The sequence below is a fragment of the Battus philenor genome, unplaced genomic scaffold (genome assembly GCF_028537555.1).
Source record: "Battus philenor isolate CCGP_79_NKW_IND1 unplaced genomic scaffold, ilBatPhil1.0.hap1 SCAF_24, whole genome shotgun sequence".
Classification (NCBI taxonomy): Eukaryota; Metazoa; Arthropoda; class Insecta; order Lepidoptera; family Papilionidae; genus Battus; species Battus philenor.
The window spans coordinates 2,789,784-2,800,893 of NW_027181687.1; the positions used below are offsets into that span (position 1 = coordinate 2,789,784).

At 33.7% G+C, this 11,110-nt stretch overlaps 1 protein-coding gene across 1 annotated transcript in view; it reads left to right on the plus strand.

The window, feature by feature from the left end:
- Positions 1-11,110, plus strand: part of mim (missing-in-metastasis) — a 282,563-nt gene that overhangs the window by 249,022 nt on the left and 22,431 nt on the right. The window contains exons 6-15 of the mRNA XM_068768030.1: positions 574-690; positions 1,650-1,757; positions 2,988-3,138; positions 3,663-3,763; positions 4,684-4,773; positions 6,258-6,360; positions 7,233-7,325; positions 8,009-8,118; positions 8,932-9,046; positions 10,808-10,920. Of these exons, the coding sequence (XP_068624131.1) occupies positions 574-690; positions 1,650-1,757; positions 2,988-3,138; positions 3,663-3,763; positions 4,684-4,773; positions 6,258-6,360; positions 7,233-7,325; positions 8,009-8,118; positions 8,932-9,046; positions 10,808-10,920 (1,101 nt within the window). The remainder of the gene's footprint in view (positions 1-573; positions 691-1,649; positions 1,758-2,987; positions 3,139-3,662; positions 3,764-4,683; positions 4,774-6,257; positions 6,361-7,232; positions 7,326-8,008; positions 8,119-8,931; positions 9,047-10,807; positions 10,921-11,110) is intronic.

The window sequence follows — 11,110 nt, forward strand, 5'->3', positions numbered from 1 at the left end:
TAAAAACTTTAATTTTTTTTGCAAAACAACGTTTGCGGGATCAGCTAGTTTTTCTATAAAAATTCTACAAGCTAATAACTTTAGGTATTACAAAGTCTGCAAGGACAGATACAATAATAAATATTAATATACAGTAATGCGAATTTTAAGAACGTTTTTTCTTATAATAATACGCATACGTTCAAAGTAATACTTTCATGCTTTTAAAGTTTTATCGCGTATTTTCAATCATCGAAAATATCGAAGTAAGAAAATATATTTCCAGGACAAAACTTTCGGTCGAGACAGCGGCCAAGTGTCGCTTAGTTTGGATTTTTTGCGATAAACTATATTTGTTGTAAACTACAGATATGCATGCAATAAATCTTTACAAGAACAAGATTATCCTTGCATACAATGTATATAGAAAACTTAAAAAAATATAACGATACGGTTTACCGAAGGATAGCCGTAGCCACGGCGTATGCGTTGCTCACATAGCGATTTATTTAACACTGATAACTAGGGTGAATCATCTGACGATTTATATCGCAGTAAAAAGTTATATGTTTTAAAAATAAAACCTTTCCTTAGGATATTCAAGAGCGCAAACAACAGTTGGAAGAAATGGAAGAGAGAGCTGTAAAAGCCGCCCTCATCGAGGAGCGGAGTCGGTTCTGTCATTTCGTTACATTATTCGATCCAGTCGTGGTAAGAATGAATCTAAAATTATATAATCTTCCTGCACAGTATCTCTAGTTTAGGAATATGTGCTCTGACCATAGCGAGATACATCTTTGACATCAAAATTTTCTGGTTTGAAAATGCTTTATCCAATTTTTTGCTACTCTTTTTGGTACTACAAAAAGTCGATAAAAGTTAAGATTTTTTTACGGCTTTATAAAATACATCGAATCTCTTTAATTTTATTAATTTTGACAGAAGGAATATCGAATGAAAAATAGCTTAAAACAAAATACATTACTTGTTTCTTTACATAAAATGTAACCGTTTTAATGTCATCAAATCAACCAAATACAAATAGTATGCCAAGGAAATTTTATTGAAAGTTATGTATAAACTAATTGCGAACATACTTTTCTTCCGAACAAATATATAATGGGTTAATTAAAAACAGAGTACGAAAAACATAATAAGAATCAATTTAGGTGTAATAGGTTTTGTTAAAATGCAATAGTAATGTTGTAAAATCTGATAATTCCAATAGTTAAAAAATGTTTTTTTTTTTAACAAAATTATTAATTTACTACGCTTATCAATAAGCCTTTTATGAAAGCTCAAGAGCACCTAGAGAGTAATAGAGGGAGTTATGCTCGAAGATTCTAAGCGAGATCGAATCAGCAATGAGGAGATCCACAAAAGAACCAAGTACACCTGCGAAACTCGAAGAATGGCTTGTCTTAAGTCGCAGTGTGTGAGGCACATTGTTCGTTCAGCCAATGGTTGGGGCCGAAAGATTTTTCACGCGACCACGTGCCTGCAATCGCGTAAAAGCGTAAAACTAGTCTTTGCGATCTTTTGGTGACGTGTATTGGTCTTTTATTCGGCGTCTTTCAGCTGAAAATAATAATAATAAGATTTAGTAGCCTTCTGTGTCTATAAAAATAGTTTGTGTTTATCCTGAACCAAAAATAATTTTATTTAAACAGGAAAGCGAAGTGGCAATGCTGGCCGAAGTTGGACATCTGCAGGAAGGCACCGAGCAGCTGGTGCGGCACACTTCTGAACCCAGGACGTTGCCGGCAGCCAGTCTTCAGGTGATTATCAAATAACTTACGCGTCAGAGGAATTATTCATACTGCCTAACGCTCGTATATACTGTAATTTTTGTATTTATTCGGGTATTTTTCAATTTACTCTTTATTTTTTTTGCCTTTATCTGTCGCATAAAAAATGTGTGGGTGCAGGCGAAAAACAATTGTGTACTACTGTTTATATTACACGGTTATTAATTACAATTTAACGTATTATAGCTGTTATAAATATGTTCTATACCTTATAATAAAACCAGATAATTAACTTTATTATTCGTGCTACATATTTTTTTAATAATAGATTTAGTCTTCTCTCCGAAGCGCGTCAGGAGAGCAATCATATATTTGCCCTCCGATTAGTCTTAAACACCGCTTGTCATTGGTCGCTATATAGATTATTTTGTAAATGTATCGTCATAAATTTGTTGACACCAAATCTGTTTCTGATATACAAATAGTGACAGTTACAAATTTCGACGGCAGTGATAGGTTTTTACACCTATTAACAATTGATACGTTGTATGACGAAGATGAGGTCACTTGTTACTGTTTCATATTAAACCTTTAATCGATAGGTCAATCAACGGCCATTGGGCCGTAAGATTCCCGAGTATCACAAACAAGTAGATGTGATATGGGTAAGCCCCTTCTAGGTGAGTCAACGACATATGACTTCCCGTGACGTCAAGGTCGCGCGAAGTCATAGGATGCGTGTAGCGCAAGACGGGTCATGGCTATCTTAGAGAGGCTAATGCCTGTAGCGGACATGATGAACCTTAATTTACTAAACCAAAGATAAATAAATAAAGGATATTATAAAATAATAAAAAGTAAAAAGACCTAGAATATTTATAACTGACTCCAGTGAAAAATCAGCAGCCACTGGAGGTATAAAAATAAAAGGTTTAAACGCTCATCTCTGCACAAGCGGGCACCTCAGTCTTATTTAATTTAAAGCTTACCTAATGCGAAGACACGATAGTTATCATAAATAAAATAAATTACTTGTGTGGGAATTAAAACGCATTACGAAATGCTTATAATTTTAAAAATTACTTGGCTATTTATACACGTGCAGGAATAATACCATGAAAAGTTCCCACAATTGCGCGGCGCATACGTTATTGTCTTATAGCAATTCACCCGTGGCTCGAAGTCCTTTCTCTGTCAACAAGACTGTAGAGTGAATGTTTGCATAATTATTGAACAAATGATTTGATCGCTGGGTTCCAGGTGATCTGCGATGTGAAGTCGTGCTACAGCGGCTGGGCGGAGAGCGAGTCCGCGCCGCACTCGCCGTCGGCCTCGTCCCGTCTGGGCAGCCGCAAGTCTTCGCTCACCTCCATTTCCTCTCTGAACAGCCAATGCTCCGACCAGCAACATGGTAAGCGAACCAATACACAGTTTATAAAACAATAATCGTCTTTATTATGTTTGGCCTTGAGGTTCTTTTTTCTAGACCCAGGAACGACAAGCGCAGCGGTATATCAACATACAAAAAAAAGAAGATCTTAACTTTAAAAGTACTAAAGATTGGCGCAGGCTACACTAATATTTCCCCGGATTGGGAGACAGTCGGGTCGCTGGACGATATATGGAATGATTAGCCTCAAGGTTTCCCACAAGTGGACCTCGGTTTGGGCCGTCACTCGTCGATAATACCCGCTTAGAATTTCGACTCAGGCGCTCGAGAAGAATGGATTTAGACGTGGACGATCGCTGTCATCTGGCTGGTAATAATAAAATCCACTTCGGATTGTGTTATCGCTGAAAGAAGGGGCGGAAAAAGTCTAGCAACGCTTCTATGTAATATGTCATGGTGTGGTTACTTCACATGATTAGGATTCGTTAGCTCTATGAGTGTCATTTTTGGACTCAAATCTTTCATCTCAACATTATATGTTCCAGGAGTCTCCGGGTCCACTGTCAGTTGTTCGACTCCGATATCCAATTCCTCGGGCGGCACTATATCCGCGCCCGGTGTAGACTCGCAACGCTGTCTCTCACAGGTAAACCCATATTACCTTCATTGTATGCGTTACGAGTGTTTTTCTTATTATTTTTTATATAATAAATTTATTCATGTATAATTACTGTGGTATTTTTTTAATAACTACATTTTTTACATGTGTTTTTAAAATGAGTAAGCTACTTTAAAATTAGATAAGAATACAGTAAAAGCTCAGCTAGCATATATCGATGTTTAAAACAATTTTTTAATAATATTTTATTACGGAAAAAAACTATAGAATTTCTACATTTTTACATTATTCCTACTGTAACTTGTAGCTATTATATAGTGTATTTGAGTTCGTAAACCCGTAAATAGGTGACGAAATTATATTTCTCCATAAATTTATGAAATATTTAATAGAAATTGTTTCATTATTATTAATTAGTGCAGTTAAAATAGTTAAAATTCCTATTATATCTTCTAGCTGCAAGTATTTACTTTTGTATTTATTGTAGATCGTTCATCAAGTTTAGTTACACCTAGCGTTGTTATATAATTAAATTTATAAATATTTTAATTAATATAGTTTTTATTACTTTATTAGTTTTATCAGGATTATTTACGTTTATACGAGTATTTGGGAATTGACGATACTGTTTGCAGGTCATACTTCGTGTCTAAAAATTATTATTACTGAATTCATTTGATTTTTTAATTATCGATTTAAAATTGTTTATTGCATGAATAAGTGTTCATTTAGTTGTGTGTTTATCGAAGCTATGTACCGCCTTTTTATTGGTATTTTGCTAAATTTTTAATTAATAATATAGTAAGAGATTAGGTATTTTCCACTATAGTAGATTTTTGTTTTAGTTTATTTACAATTTTGTTTTAGTATTTTTATATTTTTGTTCTAGTGTTTTATTTTGTTGTTTTAGTTCTTTTTTATTTTGTTGTTTTGTTCTGTGGCCGTAGTCAGCGCTGCGGCTGTCGAGTGTGTGCAGCTCGGACTCGGGTTTTAGGTCGCAGGACACACTGCAGCGGCGTTCGCTCTACGCTCGCAATGTAATTATGATTTCATTCATATTGCCTTCTGTTAACTTTCACAGCTTCAAACTCACGGATACAGGATTAATTAAATTTTATTGCAATAGGCTTCGCTTAATTAGACCTTCATTTGCTTTTTGATTTGTGCTTTGCTGCATGAGGATCTGTGCCTAAGTTACCTTTTATTTATTAATGTAATTTTGTAACATATGTAATTAGTTTTTGGGATATTAATGTTCTTGGTTTATATTTTACATTTCAATTACTTTCGAATCCTTTACTAATTGGTATAAGTTTGAATGCGAAACTAATCATCTTGTATACTAAACATTTAGTACTCTATTTTTAATATTTAAAGCTACTATCTCTAATTAAAGCAAAGAAAGTTGAAGCTTAACGAAACATAAACATATTGTATACAGGATGATCGGTTATAGTTATAAAAGTTTTAAAGAGGTATATGTATAGCTTATTTATTATTTTCATTTTTTCTTTTAGTTTGCAACAGGCAAACAACTTCTGATAGTGCAGTCTGCAAGGACAGACAGTAAATAATTAATAATTTGAATATGTAGTAATTTAAATTATGAATACATCTATTATTACTACGTTATCATTACAATCTTTATAATTTCTGAAACCATTTATTTATGGAAAGGATGTATTACATGTATTGGCATATTGATTAGTAAAATTTAAGTCGCTCGAACCACCGGAGCCTTTGGATCCCTGAAGGCATTGTTATACAGTAATTCGCTGATTTAAGATTCTGCAAACCAGTAGTATATTAGAAATTTGCTGTGATCACCAAAATTGTCAGTGACAGGCACTAACCTGACTATACCCATAAAAAAAACTAATAAAGCTTTTACGTTGTTATGTATGTGACAGTGTTTAGTTTTAGCACCAACATTTAAGTGAATTAATCTAATTACGTCCGGTAAATATTGACAGATGAGGGTTGTTGTTGTAATTAGAAGGACTTTTTAAGCAGTTGTATTAATTAAAGATTTATAAGTAAATTCGAGTGTTAATCCATAGAGCATCCATATCCATATGAGTATCCACAAATAAATGCTAATGTACTAAGTTTCAAGTTAAATAATATATTACATGTAACAATCACGACCTAATTAAATCAATGTAAAAGTACTCGGGTTTTTGTTATACAAACTTAACCGCATCGCTTTTTTAATGCTCGTTACATTAAAGTCTAAATATCAAATTACTGAAATGTATACATGATATGCTTTATAAAATAACAAGGTGTTGTGAAAAGGTTTCTATGGAAATAGTGTAATCAGTGTGACAGTTACAAAGAGATCGAGACGGTAGACACGGGGTAGATACCGACTACACAGCCAAAGTCGTGGGTTGTCGCTAAATACGGACTGTGTGATCATCGTGATGATCTATTGAAGAGGCCTATGCTTTCGGCATCAATAGTGTGACATGGTGATGATGAAAGAACTTCAGTAGCTATGTATCGTGTGTGTGTATAGGGTTCAGACAACCAGAGCGTCAGCAGCGAGTGCATGACGCCGTGCAAGAGCGCAGTCGAAGACGACAATGCAGACGACAGCCCCGACGCCGTGGCCAACGCCGGTGAGTGCATCTACCATTTATAACTATGAGTACTTTATACTAATATATTCCCCAAAATGTACGTTTTACAACAACCAATGAATGAAAATTTTACAATAATAAATAGTAGTACGAGTAAATTTGACCACAACAAACGAATCAACCATTTAACAGCTATTAATTAATTTACATTTTACTACAATAAATGGTTGTTCATTTTAAAGCCATAAATGTTTGTGCATTTTACAATAGTAAATAGTTGTACTTTTAAAACAATAAATGGTGGTACATTTTACCATAGTAAATAGTTGTACTTTTACAACAATAAAGGATGGTACATTTTAAAGTCATAAATGTGTGTGCATTTTAAAACAATAAATGGTAGTACATTTGAAAGCCATAAATGGTTGTACATTTTACAATAGTAAATAGTTGTACATTTACATTAAACAAACTTTATAACAACTCACGATTGTACAAATAATAACAACAAATACATTTTACCAAAACAAAAGTAGTATTTAGTATTCGGAATCATTTTTAACTTTTTTAATTCTTACAGTCACTGTCCATATACAATTATTTAAATCCCACCAATAGTAATGACATGCAATAAACGTGAGCAAGTTGTGTGTTGAGATGAATTAAAAAAATATTTTGGTTCTGATTGAAACTTTCTGTAATTCGCAAAAAAATTATCGCATCGACAATTATAGACTTACATTAACATATATATATACATTAACAATATAATAACAATTATAGACATACATTAACACATGCATATACTTTGTTTATCAAAGTTAAAAATTTTCTACTTCGTATTATATATCTATTAGTAAGTTTAATAAATAAATAAAATCTATTTTTTAATTATCTTCATGTAATTTCAGCTTCGGCTACATGGCCTGATCTGAAGGATACGGCACAGTTCGAAAGGGCCGCATCCGCTATTATGGGCGGTCGGACACATACTCTATCGTCGGGTAAGTTGACTATATATACATACTATTGTGCTACCGAAACCTCTGTACCGCGCCTAAGGAAACCTCGTCGAGGTGGGGTTAAGGGAAAAGCAGTATGAGCGCCGCCGCTGCGGGTGTTACGACGGACTGCAGAAACGAAGCAGCAGATATTTACCCCGTCCCGCCGCGCACATTCCTGCGGCATGGTACGGCGGTTCCGGTAACTACAATAGTCATTATGGTACTTTCTTCGTAGCCTTCAAACTAGTGGGATGAAATTAAAGGCATCGAATAGTTTAAGACAATCTTATTACAAACTTTGTAATTACTTCAGAAAAGCAGTAAAATAAAATATGTCTATTTCAAGTTATTGTTCCATTTTTTAATATGAATTGGCGACAATTGTATCCACACGTATCTATATTTCTATTGATTTACTGTACTATTGTTTTTTAAAATGTTTATATATTAAAACCTGACCTTATTTTGAAATTTAAAATCAGTAAAAAATTGTCTTAAGATTTAAAAAAAATACTGCAGTACCCATATATAAGGGTTCCCATTGCTGGTATATTTTTATATTTGTAAACAAAAAAACCTATTTGGTTATTAATTAATTAACTCGATAGACTACTAGCGCCATCTAGCAGTGCCTCAAACTACTGAGTTCTAATGTGCATGAATAAAAAAATATTTTGTTTTAGCGGATCGAGCCCACCCACGTGCTACCCTGAGTGTCCACACTTTCACGTCGGAGGCTCTAGGCACGCTGGCACGCGAGGGAGGCATATACGCCCGCCCTCCTCTGCCCACTGTAAGTTGGTTTAATTTAGCAAAACTGGTAGTATTTTTATATAAACAACATATTTTAACTACCTTGTATATAAAATAAAATTATAATTTACGAAGAACTGGAGTAATGTTACAAAATAGAATACAGGGATAAGTATGAAAATGAGGGTCTTAGTAGAGATATTATTAAGCTTTATTTCAAATGTATTAAATGTTATGGTATGATAAAATATAAGGAAATGTATATAAAAGCAATTGAGTAAACGTAAAAAAAAATTGAAGGACACTGCGGCACTGTGACGATAATCACAATTCTTTATTAAGCCTTTGCTATAAGTTCTGCTGATGTGCCAAATCAAATGCCGTCTGCTATAACATGTATGTGTATATAGATATATTTCATGTACTCGCGTACACGTGTAATCGCGAACACATATAGATATAATAACTACCAGTAGGATACTTCCCAAACAGTTTAAATTCTGACATTTCCCCTTAATGAAGGAATACACTATAAAGATTGAATAAATTACTGTTATATATTACTCTAATTTCATTTAATTTATGCATTTCATTCATTCAATTAATACAGATGTGCAGATTATGTACATCAATGTGCATATTCATGGTGACCACGTGCCGGTAGACATAGTTATGATTGATGGAAGTCGATGGATGTGAGCAGTGCATGGTCGACCATAGTGGCCACCTTAATGTAACGGTGATGATGATGGTGATTCCTGTAAACATTAAAGATATCACCTATTAGATAAAACAGTATTTCAAAATTAGATTCCAGTTAAAAATATATAATAATATTTTTGTTAATTTTCAGAGGTGTTCTTCGTTGGAGAGGCCATCGGTGCCGGCAAAGTCTACCAACGCCAACACGGGACAGCAAGAGTTCAAGCCAGTGAAACCAACATCACTCCCACCGCATCTAACTAAAGGTGAACCGCACTTACTGGAGCTATGCTTATTTTACCCCGATTCTCGCATCAGAACAATAATCTATCTAGGCTTTTTCTTAGTTTCTGGGGATTCGTTAATTTTTAAAGTCCATAACCCTAGTGATTTTCCAGCGTATGCAAGTAAAAATTGAAGTTTAGTTTATTTTGTTTGAAAACATAATATTTCATCACGCACATCGGCCAGGGTGGAGAATGGAACAACATCTATTTTCCATCCCCCTAAATGTAAGGGTGATCAACCCCTATTTTTTTATTATTCAGACAAAATTTTTGGGATTTATTTTTTATGATATAGCATACAAAAATACATACAACCCTAAATTTTCACCCCTCTACGATCTACCCTTATTTTTTATTTGTTAATTAAAAACTATTTTTTTTTGCAAAACAACGTTTGCGGAATCAGCTAGTAATATCTAAAAACGTAACTTTGTCTACATATTATGTCTCATGTAGGTATATAAAGTTTTAAACAGTCTAAATTTTAACTTAATATTCATCACGAATCTATGCGTGCTTACGATCTTCAGGTTTCGTTTATAGCGGAAAATTTTTAAAATATATTTTATTCTTAATTATATTTCAAAATCTTACATAATACTTGCAATTTTTCAATTTCCTTGAATTAAAAAAGCTATATAAGGTTAGTCTATATATAAGTTAATAAAAATATTCACAAAAGGCACGAAAAAAGTTTATAGTTTTTTTTCGCATACCATAGTAAGAGTATCAAAACAGATGTACTTAGTTGTCAACCAATTTACATGAATTAAAACTGGAAAAGTAGTATTATGAGTATGTAAAAAATAAAATATACAATAAAAACATAATTACTAGTCTTGTAGTGTACAAAATAAAAACTTATTTTGTAAGTCATGGTTGAACACATTAAATATATCTATCACCATACTAAATAAGATATATTAATGTATTGTTTGTATTGGATCGACACAAGCCATTAGATTTTTTAACTTGAAAACCCATCTGATCAGCTAATGATTGAATATATTTCGCAGTCTTATTTTAAATTAGTACCAAAATAATAATTATTTTAATGTAGTGCTACCGAACTCGTATACCGTGCCTAAGATATTCTCTAGTTGTTAGGCTGCTCCGTATCCTCTGTCCGCCGTAAACGATCGCAGTGGCGGAGCTTATGCTTTTTTCTTCGGCCCCCGCCTCGCCGCGCTTTCCTAAGGCGCGGTACAGCGGTTTCAGTAGCTCTGTATTACAATTATTCGTAAAAATAAGGTTTGTGCTTCTAATATTCAAGAATATAACACTTTACGGCCTAATGGTTAACCTGGAATTCGGGAAAAGCCAAAATTAGGAAACCAATTATTTTTATTTATTGATATTTACATTCTAAAGTGTAAAAAATGTGTTTTTTTATATATAAAATGAAAAATAAAGTCTTTTGCCGTTTTCAGTTTTAGCGACATAGCAAAAATCCTACACCGTAACGTTTTGATTAAATTTGAAAACTACGCAATCCTGTTAGGCAACAAGGCAACGCTACCTTCTATGTCCGTTTTGTTTGATATTTGCAATATGTCGCTTGTGGGATACATTTGCGGTTAACTTAAGCGACTCAAAAGAGACTTAAATGGCTTACATGGTTCAGTCAGAGATTGTTCTCTGGTGAGCCTAGAAACACATATGGAAATGCATGGTTTCATAGCATTCAACGTGTTAAGGAGTTTTTAAGACGTGATCTTTAACAATGAACGGTTTATCCAGAAATGCCGCAAGCGCTGTATGTGAACATGTCAGAGCTGGCCACGCTGGCAGCGTCCAGGGCCCAGCAGCAACAGCAGCAGCAGAACAACTCCGAGTTCCCGCAACAGGAGAAGGTAACTACACTTTTGTTTACAGGGTATTGCTTATAGCTGAAGAAGCTTTAAACATGTAAATGTAGAACTTTTTATGAGCAGAAAGTTTTAAAACTTTTATACCTATTTTATAGGATATAAAAAATCAAAATATCTTTATTGACATACGCACTTAGGTACAGGTACTTTAAAAGAGACAGATCGACGTTTG